Here is a 21,490-nt window from a genome sequence, read left to right as displayed (position 1 = left end):
TTAGCTGCCACTTCAGACTTTAGGATGGTACAGAGGACCAGTGATTGGGCTTCATTTATTCTTCTTTATAGGAGAGAAATTCGGTTTTGTTTAGGAGAATGTAAACCATTTTTATTTAGTGCCAACATGCCACTGACCTTTATTGGAGGCCACCATCTACTGTATGTCCCTACTGTAGTCAAAGGCCAATTTTGCTGGGAAGCCAATTAAGCTACCAGTATGTTTTCTGGTATGTAGGAAACCATAGTGCCTGGAGGAAACACATACAAGCATGGTAAAAACATGCAAACTTCATGCACAATTTTACAGGCTGAGGTCCGAACCTGGGATCCAAATGCTGTAAACCAGAATACTAGCCATCTAAGGCATGCACAGATGATCAATAAAAATAATCAAAGAAAAATCATTTTGGGGGTGACAATATTAGCAATGATTGCTGTACTGCCAAGACAAGACGGAATGTTGAATGGAAGTCACCCCACCCCTCTTCTGTATAATATGAGGGTATCCATAGTCCATGAATAGCTGGAAATATTTCCAACTGGCAAGAGCACAGCATGTATCAGCTCACAAGATATCAAACATGATCTACAGTATAATTTAGGAACCCCAATCATGTAACCAATAAAAACAAGAACACATTTTTTTTTTTCAGTTTATTGTCAAAGTAAATATACTTTTTTATATGGAACATAAAAGAAAAATACAGTATTATTTATAATAGTATATTATGTACATAGCATCATAGAGATATTTAACTTTTGAATTAATTTACATAAAATTCTGATACAATATTAAAGGTATTTATTTTTTAATATATGAAGCTTTCTATGTATATACAGTATTTACATACATTCATAAGAGGAGGAGTAAACATCTTGTTCAGAGGCAGGCTGATGTGAATGGAAGATGTCAGGGATCCCATCAAACCCCAAACCCCCCAAAACTTGATACGTAGGAGCATATAAAAAGATCAGTTTCTTATTTACCATTATATCGAATATGATATCTGAGCTGTCTGTAGGGGCTATTCAGCTACACATGGTAAAAATGGCCATTTGGTTTGTAATGGCCAGGTTGGATATTGATCCAAAATTAAAATGAATGCCTTGGATACGTCATACTCACTACCTTGACCATTCATACAAAATGGCCACGTAACAGTCAGTTTTGGTTTTCATGTTTGTGAACCTGCCATTGATACAAGATTGTCTGATACACACAAATGTCTACATTGATAAGGAATGCACGGATGATTAACCCCTTTGAAGCCAGAGAGTCCTATATATATATGTATCACAAAAGCAGCACAATGCAAAGAAACAAAAATTCCAGCGACAAAACAGTTTACAGTAAATAGACTTTTACAGTTTACAGAAACATATTTTGTTTTGCTTTGATTCAATTGTCATTGATTAAGGCAGAATTGAACAAAATAATTACCAGCAATCTTTAAATGCACAAAACAAAAGATTTCCTTTCTCAAAGATACAATTCTATTGACAATATTTGTTCAGTGGTCGCCTGGGAGACACTGGACGGGTAAAACACAGCGAATATAAAGAAAGTTGGTATTTGGTAGAAAAGTAAAGATCTTGCGTGTAATATAAAAATAGAATTTATGAGGATATCGTTGTGCTGTAACTGAAACGCGCTCACATACTTGCTGTTTTTTTAAATATAAAAAGTTCTGCAGTATTGGATGTAATGCATAGTAGAAGGAGAAGGAAGGCTTTACGTCAAACAAAGAAGGAAGGCTTTACGTCAAACAAAAAACCAAGGCAATCACAGCTTAGTAAAACACAAAAAATGGCCATAATGGAATACATTCTAAATAAAATGTGTTATTTTGGGGGCATTTAAGCCCCAAACTATTGTGGTAATGTTTACCAACTATTAACAATATTGTGGTAATGTTTCTATGTAAATGTACCTTTTGTGTTATCTATTCATTTGCCTATTTTTATGGTAAGATTAGGCAAGGACTTGCAGCACTATAGATAGCAGAACTGATCACTGAAAATATAGGATAACATACAGATCTATATCTGCTACTTTGTGCATATTATTGGTATGGAGGAACAGATCTTTTTAAAGCTAAATTCCAGGAACAAAATTTATGTATATTTCAATCCTACTTGTGTGGACCAAATATTGCAAAGCCAGATTTTAGGTAGTAGTGTTATTATTGTGCTGTATATAACCTGTGTAGGCTTTGGAGGGACCCTCTAGGCCTACCCGCTACATGCTGCCTGGAGAAAAAACTACAGGGTGGGCAGATACAAGACCAGTCACCCTGCACAATGAGAGAGCAGCAGTGACTGGTCTGTATTACAGGAAGTTACTACACTGTTCACTCAAACACGTTCCCCCAAACATTCCTTAGTAGGAATCATCCATGTGTTTCAATGACAGTAATTGATTCCCACCAGGGAATGTTTAAAGGAATATCAGATTCCATGTTTTATAACTATAGTCCACAGTTTCATGATTAATTAATGCACATATCTGGAAGAAATACACAAAGCACATCAAAATTCCAGTACGGATACACATGGCTCTTGTATTTCGACAATTTTTAGTTATTCTGGCATTTAGCTTTAAATTATTGAAACATTTTATTGGCCTTGCAGTGGAAAATGTAGTTTTAGTTATTTTAAAGTAAAGAAGGTCATGTTTTTATGTTTATTTTCTTTTAGATATTAGATCACAGCGGATCCCTGACAAAAAGGCGGACTAGTGTAAGATCCGGAGGATTGTTTTTTGGCATACAAAGGCGTTGCTAAGAATTGTAGCACCTGATATGACAAATTGTGTTACATTCCTTGTTAACAATCGTATGGGCCAAACAGTAAGGAACAAAATCTAAACATTATTATAGAATATAGCCCTCCTTTTATACAATCTATACAAGTCATACAATCAATACTGATGTGGTTTCTAGTCCTGCATTCAGCCATAAAGTTGTGTGATGTATAATTTTCTATATGTTTTTTTTAGGGGTGAGATTTTTTTAATAAAATACTTTTATTAGGAAATTGAAAACTATCCACAGAAAGGCACAAAGATGAGGAGTCACCATAGCAACCAAAGGCCTAAGCCTTTCAGACAGGCCACAAACTGAGACTCAGGCCTAACACTTCTGGGATGGTTTTTCAAATAGCTTTATTGTAAGCGAACATTATGGTTCCAGGGTAATATTTTCGAAAAAAGTTGACATATCTCACCTAGTACAACTAAGTGTAAAGTGGGTTAAAACGTACAAGTGAAGGAGTTTTGCCCTGTCGTTATAATATACCCTGGAACCACACTATTCTTTTTCAATAAAGCTGATTAAATTAAAACAAAACACTCCTAGAGTCAGATAAAGTTCATTCTGGTGGATTCAGGAGACAGGGCAATTAGGCCTCAATTATTTTGAGATAATATGGGCTTAGCTAATAAATGTCTGTCTAGTAGTAACCAAAAACATGGCCGTCTGTGTTTTCTTAAGTATGGCTTTGGCCAACAAGATGGCTGCTTCTGGTAAATAACAATATGGCTGCCTCGGATTGAGCAGACAAAATGGCTGATATTAAACACTGAAAACATGGCTGTCTCTGTTTGAGCGTGTGGGTTTAGTCAGCAAGATGTCTGCCTAATAGCAGCCTATAAACAAAATAATATATACTGGATACTATATCTAATTTTACAATTTTTTTATGCCATGTTTAAAAAAAACTATAAACATACTGAACCTTTACAAAACCTTCCTTTTCTCTTAAATACATATTTTACATACACATATTGCTTTTTCTTCTATATATTTAGCACCTTTGCTGGGAGGACATTTCACAAGGCGTGACTGGTGTACAAAATGGTTGCTTGTGTTGACTGAGGCCTCCGCCATCCGGGCTGATGTGGAACAAAGTAGCAGTAGGTCACATACTTGTTCCACATCAACAACCCAGAAAGAATAAAAAAGGAGCTGGATCAGCATAGCAGCCGTTTTTAGGAGGGGGCGGTCAGCACTGGCAGCCTTTATATATCTCTTTTGGCCAGTTATGTAGTTTGCATGTTTCATTTTTATATTTCTTAATTTATCTATAAAAAAATAACCATTTATATATTACTAGATGCAAATCTACCGACCCAATAATCCAAACAAGGAAAATAAAAAATGTAACGGATTTTAATTGCCCCCCTCATCCACCGCCCATTTAGCTGTTAACTTCCAGAATGTGATGCATACGAATTCCCTGCCTCTTCCAGGTGACAATGCTTCATTCACAGCCGTGTTAAATAAACATGGAGTACTATTGTCCAGGTCGAAACGGAAGGTTTTTTTTTTTCACACACAATAAGTTACGATGGAGAGACGGACAAAGTGCTTTGGGCTTCAACGCAGGCCGCTGATGCGGTTGGATTTAGTTTGATAAACGGGTGGCGCGGCTGCTCCTCGGAAATCTGTGCACCTTGACATGTTTGGACAGGTGGTCGCTGCGGGCAAATTTCTTTTCGCAGACGGCGCACTGGTATGGCTTGACCCCAGAGTGTGAGCGTCGGTGTCGGGACAGCTCGTCGGAACGAGAAAACCTAAAAAAATAGAAAACAAAACAATTAAATATAGAAAATCCAATTTGGAATACAAACAAGACACCCCAGTCACCCCTCATATATTCGACTAAAACAGCATTTTCTGCTATGAATAATCTTTCCCTTTCTTATTTTACTCATTTATATGGCATCAACATATACCATCACATCTTACAAAGGAAATTGAGCCATTCACCTTGCTTATAATAAATATGCTTTACACTCTCATAAACACACTGTGGTGCCAATTTAGCCTGAAGATATTTTAATTAACAGAAGGTTGATAAATTGTGGGAGGAAACTGGCACGCCTAAATGCCACCTACACAAACATAAAGAGAATATATAAACAGATGGTACCCATGGTGGGACCTTAGTACAAGCCTTTTATCCACCATTTTGTCTTTTTGTCAAGGTATTTATAGTCTCATCCAACAGTAGGGCATGGTGACCAACCCCCGTTACCAAAGTATGAGTCCACTGTCCCAAAACCTACATTCTGTGTTGCTGAAGATGGGGGATAACCCCCAATTGCATTAAACCAGTGCATAAAAAAATCTGTGGGCCATGTAAAAAAAAAACAAACAAAAAATTTCTTTATCTCTCTAACATCTGCGTCCATTTTACTTGAAAGTAAGTTTCAGATATATTGATGACGTACTCAAAAGCTGGAAGTGCTTAATCCTACATAACAGCCAAATTCATCCTCTTGGCTGAACCTATGATACCTTACAACGACCTTAATTATAAGGAAAATTAAATAATCAGTAACCAAATTTCTAAGCCAGAATAACAGCATGCCAATAGTATTTAAAGGCATGGCTACAGTGTATGATAAGATACTAGAATTATATCAAATGTGTAATATATAAATATATATTGCTTTATATCAAACTTTTCATGTAGGCAATTTCATTTTCGGTAGGGAGGCAGGAAGTCTGCCTAATGGAGACAGCAATAAAAATTAAACCAAGATTGTAACTCTTATTTACTCATATTCAAATGTTGTCCATGTAAATTTAGAGCTTGTCATACACTTGGCAACTTTTCAGCAAAATAAACCACTTTCAATTGAGCTGAAATCAAAATCCTGGCTAATTGAACACATGAATCAGTTTTCATAAAGGATCTGGTATTGAAATTGGCCTGATGGAAAAATAGGTTAGCCTAGTAGACACTATCTGATCAATATTCCAATTGGTAATCAATCAAATGGAAGTTTGGAAACACTGCTTATGCATATGTGGGATTCTGGATAGGATATAGTAAAAATAAGAATTCCATTTGGATCTCCTTGAACATTCACAGCAATCGCCTTGAACATTCACAACATATGATATAACTTTCATTCTATATTTCCCACACACCCCATCTATCCAGAACCAATCAGAACCCAATCAGTGTTTTACATCTGCCAGCTCCTGAATTTCCTTTAAATTGGATCGGAATTAGCCCTTAGGACTATACCCATGGTAGAAAATTGGATTGAAAATTCTGGGGGATAGTTAGGGATCTGACTAGGAACTTGAAGCATAATATGTCAGCACTATAAAAACACATGCTGATTATAATATTAGGTTGAAATAATGGGCATGTAATTAGCTGTGTACAATCATCAAGACCAAAAATCTATTCGAAAAACCTTCAGTTCTGATAAAAAAATGTATGAATTCTCATTTTTTCATTAATCAATGTTTACTTTAGGTTTATTGGATTTTTCTGTACTGTTCTGCATATTAGTATATTCTTGTTCTATATTCCTAGGTGTAAGTACAGATAAAACATGATTTGATACACTTTATGCTTTCCTTTAATTACTTTGTGACATTAGATATTCATTGTGTTCCTTGCGACACAGAACAATGTGACTTCCTGCTCATCAAACCAACTGCCGGTGACTAATTCAAGAGTGAGATTTGCCTTGGCCTAGGAAACACTCCATCCCACCCATTCTTCAGAACAACACTAAATATTCAATTCCTGCTAATCTATTCTACCAGCTGACCCTTTCCTGACCTATTATGAGCAAAGAATCAAAAATCTCTTCCCAACCTCATAATAATATGGAAAGTACTTTTTTACATTATTATGTTGAAGAAACACAGGCTATAGTTGCACATTGTCTGTGACGTTACCGGTAATGTGGCTGACCACAAGCTAATTGGGTGAGCGTTTGTTTCTTTGGCTGGGAAAATAAATTTTATTATTGAATGGAAAGCTGGGATAAATTTGAGAGCGTCACAAGAGCAAATCCAGGACTGCAAGTGAGAACAGCGAATTGCTTATTTTGTTTAGTAAACATTATAGCTGCCAGAAATTATTCTCAGTGTTCTTTATTGTGAACTGTATGTAATCCACAGAAGACAGATTCCAGAGACCTCCTGGCATGTGAGGTGCATGGGTCTGCTTTTTGAATCTTTGCTATGTAACCACACTGTTTTGCTTTTCCTAACAAAGGTCTGATTGGTGGCATTGAAAAAGATCTCCGCGCTCTCTTTTTATCGAGTCTGTGTTATATATTCAATACATCTTTGTAATACATTTCCCCATGTTTTATCCATTTCTTAAATGTTTTAGGTACAAAGCAAAACAGGTGTTATTATATAGGCGTGTTTAAAATATCTCCAACCAGTTCGCTGTCCTATCTTCTGCCTTGATAATTGAATTTCTCTTCATGTATAAGTAACACAGCGTTGAGCACATCAATTAGACTAAATGAATAATGTATAAAATAAGGGACTTGCACAACAAACACCGCCAGCGAGGGGTGCAACAAACATCTGTCAACGCAGAGCTTAAGAGCAAATCCACACATGTAACATCATCAGCTGAAAGAATCATTCAATATTAATTTGAAGCCTAATTGTGTTATATGTCTGTGCAAGTCTCAGTCTCCCTTTACAGGTCCTTGTCACTTTCCCTGCAAGAGATCAACTGCAATTCCAAAACTGAAAGTTGTGACAGATGTTTATGTTTGTATTGCTGTGAAAACACTCAGCCTTGTAAAGCTGGCCTTTAGTCTTAATCATGTTCTAGTTAAGAAAGCTCAAGCAGATAAAAGTCTACACCAGTGTTTCGCGTATATATTACATGGGAGGGGCACCCCTTGAAATCACTTTTAGGTCTTCAGGGAACCCCTGCTATAATTGCTATATCCACAGCTCACAGTACATTAGTGTGTTGGTCAGTGGGAAGAATGCCTCCTACTTTGCTAGACATTGGGAAGAATGTCACCCTTAAAGATAGTCAAAAAGGTCATTGGTGTCAGTTAAACAGAACTGAGATTCACAAATTGCTAATTGCTTAAGGAACACCTAGTTGCATGGTTTCTTTTTTCAGCCTACACTGTATGGCCAGACATTGGCCATCACACCTATATGAGCTTGTAGGACCTTCCATCGCTAAACTTTGGATACTAATATGGAATTGTCTTCTTTGTGCCTATGAAATCTTCCATACCTCTATAAGAATATGGAATCTGCGAATATGTATGAACATTTTTGAGGCTGAATACTGATGTTGGATGAGAAGATATGGTTTACAATCAACATCCTAATCTATCGTGAAGGTGTTCAGCAGGGTTGACTTCAGGTCTCCGTGAAGGACTCTCAAGTTCCTTCACACCAAAATGTCTTCATGGAACTGGCTTTGTGTACAGGGAACACTCTAAAACATAAATTGAACTTTTCCAAATTCCAAGATGATTGGCAATGCACAATTGTCTAATTGTAGGCACCTCATGTAGGGTAGTAGTGGTCTTGGATGGTTCCTCCAATTTCACAAGCACAAGAGCAATTTATCCCAGTATAAAAGGATCTGAATGTGAAATATGAAGGAATTGTAGTATTACATACATCATCTCAGCATAGCTAGCCTTATAAATGCAGCTATGCATATGGTCATGAAGCAGATAAGTGAAATTTGGCACAAAAAAGATCCGCAAGGAGTTTGAGTCACATACAATTTTTCACAAGACCAAATACGTAAGAATGACTTTGCAGTCACGCGTGACCTTGCAGGCTGAAAATCCATACCACCGGTCAGAAGATCTGTACAGTAAAATGTGTAACATGTATCCCAAGCAAATCCGGGCTGGGGTTTATTTAAGTTACACATCACACGGTCCCTATTTTTGGCAGCTATTAAGTGTGGTCATGTTAAGCATGAAAGCCAACAACTTCTCTCCTCCCACCAACCACCTCTCCTGATTTTTGAAGACAAACCTTGAAAGTCAACAAATTGGCAAGTTGCTGTCATGTCAGGAGTTAAAGTAACATATGAGTCACTAGAATAAAGTGTTCCCTGACATTGCAGGTCACATGTTCTAACTGGTTGTAAGGATGCAGGCAAAAGCAGATCTAATCTGATCTTGGTAATACAACAACACAAAGAGTTTACTACAGGTTACAAACACAAGTATCCTCTCTAACACACCCAAAGCAAATATCTGTTTGGTATGTTATCAGGCAAACTACCAACAATTTCCTTCTTAAGTGTAGAAAGTAATCCACACACCCCCAGAGAACTAGATGGGTGACTTTTTCACCCATTGATGGTGCAAGTTCTATCCTGGCTGTGGTTGACGAAGACCAGTAATGGGGTCTATGAGGCCTTCTTCACCAAGTACAGTTCCAGGCAAACTGTGTACCATTGTTTTTGATTTGGACTTGTTTCTATCATGTGTGGTAAATGGGAAATTAAATAGGGGACAACAAAAGCAACCATTGCATAAAGCCAACACACCATCTGCATTAAACCATATACCCAAGGTTCTATGAGACACCCAACCAATGTTTTATACACATTTCATGACAATGGAAACATTGGTTTGGCCTTACATGGAACATGCTAAGCATCTACTATCATGGAAATGTGGAAACTGTGTGCCACAGATCATCCAAACACTCCCCAAATATACCAATGATGGTCTTCCTTAGTAGGATGTTCCTATGTGCTTCATACCTGCCATGTTGGTTAGGAGGAGGTTCAACAATCAATATCTCATTTACACCAAAAAAACCATTTATACATTTTTAAAAAATTATTTATATATTGATAAATTGGCGAAACATTCAAAAATATTATACTAACCTCCAACCACAGCCGGGCCAAGTACAAGCAAAAGGCTTTTCCCCAGTATGCCTTCGTAGGTGGGCTTTGAGATGACTGCTCTTGGTATACATTTTGGTACATCCAGGAAAAGTACATTTGTGCATTTTTATTAGTTCAGCAGCAGGATTTTTTTGGAACTTCTGACCTGACATGTGTCCAGATTGTCCCTGAGATTCACCTCCAGGGCCCATGGGTTTAGCAGCAATAGGCACTGGGGCAATACGGACAAATTTAGAAGACAAGTTTGATGACTGGACAAGCTGTGGGACCAGTGCAAATGTCTGGCCTTGAATGTTGACGAGGAGTTGGGCCACTTTAATATTTTCTGGAAATTGTGTTGGGGAGGCCTGGCTTGTGTTTGACTCTTGTTTGAACTCTACAGGCTGGATCTGAAGTATAACTGGTATCCCGCCCTCCACAGTGAGGGAGCCTGAACTTTTGCTAGAATCTTCCTGTGAAAAGCTTTTGGACTCCTCTTTTGTATCCTCTTTCATATTATTGGTGAGCACCATAGGGGCCTGTTTGAGCTGTTCAGAAAACAAATGGCCACAGTTCCTCAGTTCCCTTACTTCATGTTGGGTTTCAGCCTTAAAGTCGGTGTTCATTTTTTCCTCCAAAAACTCCTGGATTTCATCCAAGGTAGGATGAAATATTGGCATCTCCTCCAAGTCGACCCCAAACTCTGGAACTCTGAAGAACTCCTCTTTGACCATTGTCTGTTGCTTTCTTTTGTCCCACCAAGACAAGGTGGTGTTGCTCAAGGAGGTTTGGGACAGAAGATAGTCTAGAATGCTATCCTGGCTCTCGGCACTACATGTGCTGCCATAACTTGAGCTTAGGACTTGAGATTCAGGACTAGAACAAGATCGAAAGCTGGAAGAGTCACTATCATCCTCCGAGGTGGGAGAAGGCAACATCTGGTAGGTCCTTCCGCCCATCAACATCTCAGCGGTGAAACCAACAGCAGATGGATTGGTCAAGAAGCACTCATCCCTAAGAAGCAAATGATCCACCATTCCTAGAGGAGCTTCTAAGAGGGTCCTAGCAGCATAGGCAAAGTGACAAAAGCAAAAGGGGCTCTGAAAAAAACAAAAAACAAATAGGTAAAATAAAATGATAAGAAAAAACCTGAATCTAGTCAATATGCTACACTCTTTAGCAGGTATATGAAAGAGACCAATCACTTTCAATTGAAATGAGCAAAAAGAAAATCCAGAAAAACATGAAAGTGCAGATTAAAGTTCAGAGGTCACTTAAATTTAGCCTAGCTGTAAGTTATTTTGTTAAATATTTGTACTGGTACAGTTTTTGTCATATAGATATCAATGTGTGACAACGCCTCCTATAGCCTTAAAAAATACAAGCATTGTTCAGTACAATGTCAAATGTGCTTTCATAGCTTTATGTAATGAAGGTAGGTACAGACACTGAAAGGCTTCTATTGGTTCCCCAACATCCTAAAGCCTTACGCCACCATCTTAGGGAAACTTACACAGGAACATATTGCACTTTATCAATCCTTAAGCTTTGGTACACTATCAGATATGCTCAACCTGGCAAGTGATTGAGGAACATCAATCTATTTTGCACCCTAAACCACTCAACGTCCAAAATTTTTTAGCAGAAATCTGATTTATAATTAATTGTCTATGCCTAGTTTTATTTGCGTGGTTTCTTTTTTCAGTTTCTATTGACAAACAGTGTTGTCATCCTAAGACAGAAAGACTAGAAAACATCTCCAACCATTGTCATTTCCATAACACATGGGAAAGTGTTCTGAGAGCAGGGCATGGCTAATAACATGGCTTGAGATAATACAGCAGACTGCACATGTCAGTGCTTGATTTCTGGAATGATCAACAAGTTTTTCTTTACATTTTACAAATATAGATCGGTGGATTTCATACCACACTGGAAGATTATTCCAGCCACTCGCAGAATCAACAAAAACTCTTTACAAACAACAAAAAATCACTTTATGTGACCAGTGACCTACTGCATGTCAATGTTCTTTTCTTATGGGGGCCAGGTTCCCTTTAAATAAACTCTTAAAGTCATTGCAATATCCATCAGCCAAGAAAACTCTGAGTACGTTCTGTTTCGTTACTCATTTGGCCCCAAAGTGGTAAATGAAAGGAGGAATGTCTTGTTAATGAGACGTCTTGATGCAGGGACATACGGACGGACGTAGCTGGAACTGGCTATCAGTTCTGAGCACAAGGCAAGATTGCTGGCTCCACTGGGGCACACAGATAAAGGGCCCTTTCTGAGAAAAATACAAGCATTACAAGAGTACCAGTCATACCCCCGATCATATGAGGGCTGTGACTGTGCATGTATGAAAACCCCAGTCATGTTGCCTCCAGCACAGGCCCCAATTCTTCATGCTACACTGCTGCTCCTTAACATGAATAGTCAATGGAGGGTATTAGACCACTTTAACCTCCTTGTTTCCAGGGTGAACCTCTGCTGAGTTTAAATTAAAGAACACAGCGAAACACAACTTTTAATAATTGAAAAAATTGATCCAGAAGAATTTGCAAAATTAAAAATAGTCGTTGCTATGGATCTGCCTATTATAGCTGAAATTGGACGATTTGCATTTTGTAACATTATATTAATCTAATATTAATAGGAGTTAAAGTAAATCTAAACCTTAATGATATTTGGCTGGACTAGGGCCGGGGTCTGAGATTCGAATCCCATCCAGGACTCTACAAGCATGAAGATTGTATGTTCTCTTATTGTTTGCTTCTATATCCTAAAAACATACTGGTATGCTATTGGTGTTCCCAATAAATAGGCACTAGACTGTATTAGGGATATCAGATTGTGAGCCCCTCTGAGGGACAGATGGTGACTTGTCTATGATTCTGTACACCGCTTTATTTTATGTCAGTGCTATATTACCACAAGGTCAGTGATGTTTTTTCCAATACTAGTAGGAATAATCATCTCATATCATTGTATTGTTAGTATATGCCCTGCTAAAGCGAGGACGTGATACAATATGGTAAAGCAGAACAGGACCATAAAAACAAAGAAATGTCTGTTCTGCTTTTCGATCATAACATAGGCGGTCTCAAAGCCTCTGGCTATACAGATCTGGCCCTGGCAAAGAGGATCTGCATCATAAATAATTGCAATGTTTTTAGTTCCCTTATGCACCCCAGTACTGCTGATCTCCTGCAGCCTCATGTGGACCCCCATCCCCTGTCCATATGCACCCCAGTAATAGCTGCATTGCATTTCTCACATTTGGTTTCCTGAACCATGCCTGCATTTTGCGTGTTGAAATGACCACTTGTACTCTCAATTAAAAACCTATATGACAGAGTGACTATGCACAATTTGAAAACAGGGACAGAAAGCTGTCACCCTATACCAAGGGTGTCAAACTCAAATACACACTGGGCCAAAATTAAAAAGTTAGACAAAGTCACGGGCCAAACTTGAAACTGAAATAGCACCGCTACTACAATTCCCTGCGTCAAGAAAACAGTCAAATGCTGGGCCTAATTTTATAAGTGGCTAGAACTCCCTCTTCACTGAAATAGCACAGCTACTACAATTCCCTGCGTCTATAAAACAGTCAAATGCGGGACCACTGGTCTAAAGATGTGAGTGATGCCGCTACTACAATTCCCAGCATTACTTGCGTCTATAAAACAGTCCAATGGTCTTTAGACGCGAGTGATGCTGGGCTATTTTAATGCAGTGGCGGGCCAGCTGCAATTCATATTTAGGATTCCTTTGGGGGGCCAAAAAAGGACATTGCAGGCCAAGAAGGAGAGGATCACCAAGTACTATTTCAGCCCAGTGGTCCCTCTGCTGAGATCAGACACGCCCCCTGCTATGCCAAGCCAAAAGCTCCTAATTCAACAAAACTCATGCACCCTCATGATTGGAGGGCTCTAGCTCTGACTCAGCAAGAGGTGTGTTTGACCTCTGCAAAGTGACCACTGCTTCTGTACAAAGAACATGGCGTCTTCTTTGCAGCATACTGCCAGGTAACAGGCATTTTCATTCTGTATCTTCTTTCTAAAGAAAATGAACTGACTTTGCACTCCTTTGTTTTTTTCATTTGCATTTTTTGTGCAATTAGCCTAATTCCTTTGATAAGAAGAAATAGCATTACTACAATACGGTGTTAGTTACTCGATTTTCACCGTGGTGACCAAATGATATTTGGCTGCTGGTAACAGCTGCACCTGTTCTTTTCTAAAAAGCTGAAAATACTTTCAGCTCTAAAAACTGGACAAACAAGAAATAATCAGCTGAGCTGCTGAGCTGCCTCCTGTGCGCCATGTGTGCCTGTTCCTGAGCTGGAAAGATTGTTAAATGTTATCAGTGACTTTGAAGTGTTACTTATTAATCAAAGCCATGACCCTACAAGCATGCAGTGATCAAAGCTCAGCCAATCAGGACCTCTGCTGCAAAGTGATAGACAGAATTTAATGCCTACCCTTAGAATTTTTTTTTCTTTTTTACTTCTGAGAATTGCAAATCCCAACAGACTATCATTGGGTTCTCAGGGAAGCAATGCTGTTTAATTAGAACTATAATCAGTGGGAGCATACTTCTGTTATTTTATTAAATACATTGATATATAGATTGCAATTTCAAAGGATATACCCTTTTTTATAAATACACATAAGACAGCCGCATGCATTGCAATCCAATGTACTGTGTCAGATGCATTCTTTGCAATGCAGCCCTTTGTAATGGCTTTCCAAATATTTTCCCTCATATTATGGGTAATGTACTTGACCTACCAAGGTGCTAATTTCATCAGCTGATACACTTGACAAGTGTTTGTTCTGTAATATTCCTGTGCAGAATGGCTGATAAGAGGCAGCTGGTCAAAGCAGAGCTGAAAAACAGGAATTGCAGGCACCCAACTGTGGGAAGGCGATGCTCCCCTTAAATCATCCCAAATGTCTATTGACTCTGGATGTAATTAACATTTTTCTCTTTGGCAGGATCCATAGGAAAAATACTTCCATCTGAAATTCTGCGATTCCTGCAATTGGGGATCACACAGACGGCAGCTGAGATTTGGAAATCCATCACAGTCAAGGGTAATGTATTGGAAATAAAGAGAACCAAAGAAAAAAAAACAGCTCTGGCTAGGTCAAATGACCACCCCTTCCGTCAACAATGCCCCCTTACAACTTAATACCCCCTTACAACCTAATAGAGGGCATCTCCACCCAAACTGATACCTCAGCTCTGCATGGTTGTTCCGATTTGTATTTCTAGGTGACACCAGTGGTGTGTCCTAACCAACAGAAGTTCCACTTACCTACATTCTATATTGTGGTGTCCACAATCCATTGAATTCTCCATATTGCAAAAAAAAATTTTTGGAATCCAGCTGCAAAAGTTGGACACCTTTACCTTGGCTTTGTAGGACAGACAGGAAAAGCCAACACTGGGGTCTCCAAGAGTTATAAGACAAATGGTTGAATTTACCTATTGGCACCGAACCAAAATGGTGGCTTGTTTTGAAAGACATGGGCTTCTGAATACTAAAGGGATCTGGATGAACAAATAGATATCCATACTTATTCCCCTGGGCTTTACATGAGTTGGGAGGCTGGGGTTCTTCAACAAAATAAGTCTGTTGTCCTGTCTCTGCTCTATAGTTGCCTAGCTGTTCTTCAACCCAAGGTCTTCGTAGGTTGGACTTCCATAAAATGAATGTATCCATGCATGCATATTTCATATGTGAATTGCACATGGCACAAACATTGCCCAATCTTTACAGGGGAGGACATTCTATTTGTGCGATCTGGGATATAGGGGTTCAATGGCATGGCACAGGATGGGTAAGGCAATTTCATGGAATCCTCTCCTGCTGTCAAAGTTTATGAACTGGAAACTATCAGTCATGTTACCCTTCCTCTTCTACTGGTCAGTAATATTCATCACTTTATCTCTATTGGTTTAAAAGTTCTTAAACAACTGTCATCATTGCTTGACCTTCTGAGATCCAAAGAGGATAAGTGTTTTTTTTCAAGATCAATAGACGTTAGTGAGTGGCTAGTTACAATCCTCCAGTTTACTTGTAGCTCCGCTTTTAAAAGTCAGCAAGGGTTAAGAATAAGAAGGGTACCTAAGACACAGGTACGCTACTCATGCCCTAGGCTTTTGCATTCCACAACCTCTATTATGGAATTTTTTCATTTAATCCTTCTTACAAAACCACTGAAACTGAATCAGCCGTCTACAGCAGTCCACCCCAGGCCCATGTTTACTAAGTGCTCCTAATAAAATAAGAGTTGAACATTCGAGAACATGGCCATATGCGGATGTTTTTGAAGGTGTGCTTGTATTTTTGACAAATTGCTGGGTGCCTGCACCATTCTGCTACAGATGTTGGTCTGTTAGTGTAAGAGAACATCTGTACAAACCCTGAGCACAGCAAGCTCTGTTCTAAGCATGCAATAAAGATCTAAACTGGTGCAGATGGACTTGGATATCTCTGAACAATTCATGTGCTCTGTTTTAGGGACTGTAAGTCCCATCTTAACCAACAAAAAAAAAAAATTTGGAAATCTTGGATTTGGAAATCTTTCTATGCAATTGTAGCATGTGATGTTTTTATAGAACCAAAAACTTGCTGTAAAGGTAATGTCATGCTGGTAAACTCATCTTTTTAAAGACACGTGTGTTAGTTTTGTGTCATTACAGATCAAACAAAATGAAAATGAGCCTGATACAATAAAAGTCTCCAAGACCGGCATAGATAGACTATCATGGGAGAACCTAGGTGATCCAGCAATCTTGGAATTAATCTGGTCCAAGATTAAAAGTATTTGCCAACTAATAGCAGAAATGTATTCTAGGTTTTCTGGATCACCCAGGTTCTCCCATGATAGTCTATCTTCTCCAGTCTTTCTCCAGAGAGCTTTCATGTGTCTATCTAGTAAAATACATAATAAAAATAGCGAAAGAATCTTTGCATGTGCAAATGTTTAAACAAATGGACACAAATCAAATTTTTTGTCAAGATTTAGAAATCTTTCTCCGATCCTCTTCTGGCTTTAGATGAAAAGCCCTAAATTTGGCCTTAGGGTTTCAACTCCCTGCTGTTAATCTCGCTGTTATTAAACACATATGGAAAAAGCACCACAAGTGCAACTGTGTTGATAACATGTTGCTTTGGCCTCTTGTTTTTAAATCCCCTCAGCAGCTTTGTGTGACATCTATTCTGCAATCCCTTTGCCAAAGGAAAAAAAAAAATATAAAAAATACAAAAAACACAATGTAATACAAGTACACAAAAAGTTACAATCATGGGAAATACATGTAAAAGGAAATATGAAAACATGTTGCAATGCAATAACATTAGCTGCTTGTAAAACACTTTTAGAATAATTGTAAAATTGTACTGAGGCATACAATATGTTCAAATTTAAATGTTTATGAATACAAAATGCTGTAAAGTTTTAATTTTGTTTGAAAATTGTATTGCAAAATGTTTGTTTAAACGCATCTGTCTGATTCTGATGAACCTGAAAACAGTTGCAGAGCAATATTAAAGATCAGATTACCTAGGACAGCTGGGAAATGGAATATTTTGGGTGCATTCTTAAAGAGAAAGTAGCGTAGCGGTTTGGAAGGGGTTAAGAGGCGGCAGTGTCATGGTTAAGTCAGATTAGCCTTGGTGCTGTTTGTGAATGGCTCATTGTACAGCCTGTTATTGAGTGCTTGAGCTGCTGTACTCTACTCCCCTATCCCTGGCCTCTAGTACTGCACATGACCGATAATAACCCCCCCTCCTCCCTACCTTCCAGCTCATACTGTCAACATTCTCCATAACAGCTCTGCCAACCGGAGGCCTCTCAATGCTGCCACCAAGGCTACAAGAACCTGGCACTGCCAAAGAAGAATACCCCCAATGGAATGAATGCAATGCAACATACTAAACATGTAAAGCATAACACATAGCCAGTGATCATTTCATAACTACTTATATGGTAGAATATATAAAAAACAGATGTGTCCATAAATGTAATTAGCAGAAAGAATATTGGCAAGCAAAGATATTCATGTAATGATATAGTTGTTCCAGGCCACTATATAAAGTCAGTATCTATCTATCTATTCATATTAAAAAAAGGAAAAATATATAAACGTTGGATAAAACCTGGGATAATCTTGGAAAACATTGGTAAACAGATCTTGATCATATTATTCACAATATTTGTAAACTAAACTAAAGCTATGCATAAAAAATATATACATGAATACATGATATATATATATTAAGAAAGAGAGAGATATGCATACATATGTCTTTCTTTCTCTCCTATCTATCAAGAGACAAGGAATGACAATATATATGACTGTAGCCAGTATATATATATATAGCTGACACATTCTCATATCAGGTCACAAATATAGATCGTATGTTGTCCTCCTGTCATTCTATAGGCTGTGTGTATGGTAAACAACCCTTCGCTCATCTTAGAAAGAACTCAACAGCAAAACACATTACAACACAAGCTATTGCAAATATATTTTGATTGCAGCATTATGCAGAATAGATAGATCGATTACAGATAGATAGATATAGACAGATAGATAGATAGATAGATAGATAGATAGATAGATTACTTTGTATCCATATTTTCCAATTTTGCACAAAATCCTTTACTAGTTACTAGTTAAAAGTCAAAAATATCATACAGATGTAAAAGTTTATACCATGCCTCCAGAGCTGGTCATGTAAGCAGAAGAAGGTCACCATATGCTAGGGACAAAACTACCCCAGTTGTGCAGAATACCATGCAGCCCTTCTTCTTACCTGCCAGTCCAGGTACCTAGCAGATCCCAAAGAATTAGCCCAGGGCTTTGAAGTTGACCCTTTGCTTGTCCTTGGTAGTCAGTGACAGGGAGAGCAGTAACACTGTGTGCCTGCAGACCAGGAATACTACTTGGGACCATCACATGACTGTGTATGGATCAGGGTAGGCTTGTAGAAGGCTCGACCACAGCTCGGAGCCTCATTGGTTCCTGGGCTTCCCCAGGCGTGGCTTGGGCTTTGTCGTCAATGAGAGTTTTTGTGTCACCCCCCCCCCCCCCCCCTCTTGTCTTTTTAGCTTTACTTTGTAGCCAAGAAATGTACAAGAATGTTTCCTTTCTCCATGCCCCAGGCAGGTGACCAGGTATCGCTTTCATTGCCGCGTCCCAAAGAAGAAAAAGCACACTTTCACCGCATAAATAATACATTGTCATTATAATGGAAATGAAACCTTGATGCATGCCGGACGGTCATAAATCCTGACTTTTATTTTGCATTGTGGGGTTTATTTATAAAGCAGTGAATCTGACATTCGCTGAAACATTTCCTGAAGGAATATTGTACAGGTCCATGTGTTTCAATGGCAGTAATTGATAAATTAATAAATAGACCCTCCTATTGTGTTTTACTTCCCCCACCTCCTAGATTGTAAGCTCTTCGGGGCAGGGTCCTCTTCTCCTCCTCCTGTGTCACTGTCTGTATCTGTCTGTCATTTGTAACCACTATCTAATGTACAGCGCTGGGTAATATGTTGGTGCTATATAAATACTGTTTAATATTATTAATAATAATATTAATAATGAGTTTTTTTCTGCTTTCAAATGATAGCCATCAATTTAAATCAATTGTGATTGTGATTGTGAATATTGATCCTAAATCCTTGGAATCCTGAAATCACTTTAATAAGTAGATTCAGCATTGTTTTCTAATCGATCAGAAATATCTCCAAGTGTCTGACTGGCATTGGCCACCTTCACAAAGCTCTTTACCCCATTTTTTTTTTTTTTTTTGCAAAGTGCACTGAACCCAATGCAGTTATTTTTTCCAAAATGGTTTGGTGGGAGAGTTTGCATAGTGGATGGAAATTTCTATTTTCTGCACATTTAAGTAACAAGCAACCTGGTTGTCTGTCATGCGGATCCTTCAATACTTTGCGGATGGTTTAATAAAACAGTAGAGGATGTTCATGGAACTTTGCAGATAAGGTTAGCATCTGCTGACTTTCATATTCAATCACATGCAAGAGAAAAACTATATAACTAAACTATTAAACTAAAACAACTAAATATTAAAAAACAGGCTATTGCTTGCATATGATTGGATGACTGAATTTAACAGTCTCTTTTATAATCCCCACTAAGTCACTAACCCAGAACCAGGGGCAATGTGCACTTTTTGTACTTGTTCTAATTGAAATAGTTCTGACAACAGAGGCCCAGCACAACTGCCAAGTGATTTGAGTTTTTAGATGGAGATCACCAATGTAAACTCATATTTCTCTCCTCATTGATCTTTTTAAAATCTGCCGCTTTTTTTTTTTTATTATTAGCTGGTGAATATTCTATAACAACAGAGGAACTCTTTGCAATGGGGTGACAACCCAACTGGGCTCTTGCCTTGTCACCCTGTGATGTGCTCCTGGTGGAGATTGCAAGCGGCAGTGCTGACACATTACAAGCATGGTCCAGGTCCACAGTTTTAGTGGTTGTCAGGAAGTTGGTTCAGTACAATGATGTGCAACTGATACTGGAGAGAGGTGCATGTAGACAGGAAGTGGCTGACAAAGACTGGAAAATATCATCAGAGGCAAATCAGGAAAAAAAATGAAAAAAGGTATTTTTTTTATTATGATGATGATGATTATGATGATGATTGATATTATTATTATTATTATTATTATTAATTAACAGGATTATTATTATTATTATTATTATTATTATTAATAATAAAAGCATTTATATAGCACCAACATATTACGAAGTGCTGTACATTAAATAGGTGTTGCAAATGACAGATAGGTATAGACAATGACACAGGAGGAGGAGAGGACCCTACCCAGAAGAGCTAACAATCTAAAAGGTGGGGGAAGCAGCACAAACAAAGCAGCACAGACAAATTGTCTATGATGCATGGGACTTTATATATTTGATACAGCAATGTACTGTAGTTTTTTTTTCACTGTAATGATATCCTTTTATCACATGCAAGATGTATAGGTACCTCCCTTTTTTTTTTCTTATATACCCTACCTATTTCTTCTATCAATATAATAGTGAATTTGGTTCTGAAAAATTGATTTATATTTTACAGGATGAGTTAGAAGGAGGTGAAAAGAGAACTGCTACTTTCCAGTTCCATTATGTGATCTGCAGCCTTGGCAAACATCACGTGATCTGTAGATACCAGGGTTCCAAACTGCTATGAGCTCCCTGTAGTGCACACTTAGGAGCTTTGGCGCTGTGCATATCCTTAAAAAGCTGATTACAGTACACCTGGCAAACCTCCATATAAAAGTACCATTGTATAATTCTATTTCTTAAAAACATGATATCCAAATTGTTCTATAAATGCAATTGTTACTGGTTCAAAGTCAGCCCCCTAAGGCATGTATACTTACCTGGCCACATTCCTCCTTCCTTGCTCCGCTGGAGCCCCCACCAATGTAGCAGGTATCACATGACCTTACCTGGGTGACGAGGTGTGGCATGGGTGCCCACTTACTATGGTCAAACAGTTGATGTGCCATAATGTTCTCCTAGCTTAGAGCTTAGACTGGCGGGTGACAAGGGAATAAACACACAAAGCCCAGTTATTTCTCCCTGTTACTTACTGATTGTACAAACTCTAAAAATATCCACAAGGCCCAATGATAAACCTTCACATTAGGTTTGATACCAAAGGGAAACACGGGCATGGTGGAGCACGGTGTGAACATTGTCAGCTGGAGAACGCATGGGGCGATGATGTCATGGGGTTCATAGGATGTATGTGG

General features: G+C 38.3%; 1 protein-coding gene across 2 annotated transcripts; it reads right to left on the bottom strand.

Moving 5' to 3' along the window:
• Positions 1-639: 639 nt before the first annotated feature.
• KLF15 (KLF transcription factor 15) lies at positions 640-18,636 on the bottom strand. Of its 2 annotated transcripts, none has more exons than XM_072420529.1 (3): positions 18,502-18,636; positions 9,666-10,765; positions 640-4,575 (listed from the first exon to the last, which is right to left on the bottom strand). In XM_072420529.1, exons 2-3 carry the CDS (start codon positions 10,700-10,702, stop codon positions 4,407-4,409), a joined length of 1,206 nt encoding a protein of 401 aa, XP_072276630.1. In that variant the 5' UTR covers positions 10,703-10,765; positions 18,502-18,636; the 3' UTR covers positions 640-4,406. The 2 variants fall into 2 exon arrangements, with proteins under 2 accessions (XP_072276630.1, XP_072276629.1); XM_072420528.1 differs by having other exon boundaries at positions 18,402-18,622.
• Positions 18,637-21,490: the final 2,854 nt, after the last annotated feature.

The sequence above is a fragment of the Pyxicephalus adspersus genome, chromosome 8, assembly GCF_032062135.1.
Source record: "Pyxicephalus adspersus chromosome 8, UCB_Pads_2.0, whole genome shotgun sequence".
Taxonomy (NCBI): Eukaryota; Metazoa; Chordata; class Amphibia; order Anura; family Pyxicephalidae; genus Pyxicephalus; species Pyxicephalus adspersus.
Note: the sequence above shows the minus strand (reverse complement) of the source record. Positions and strands in the feature narration are given on the sequence as shown.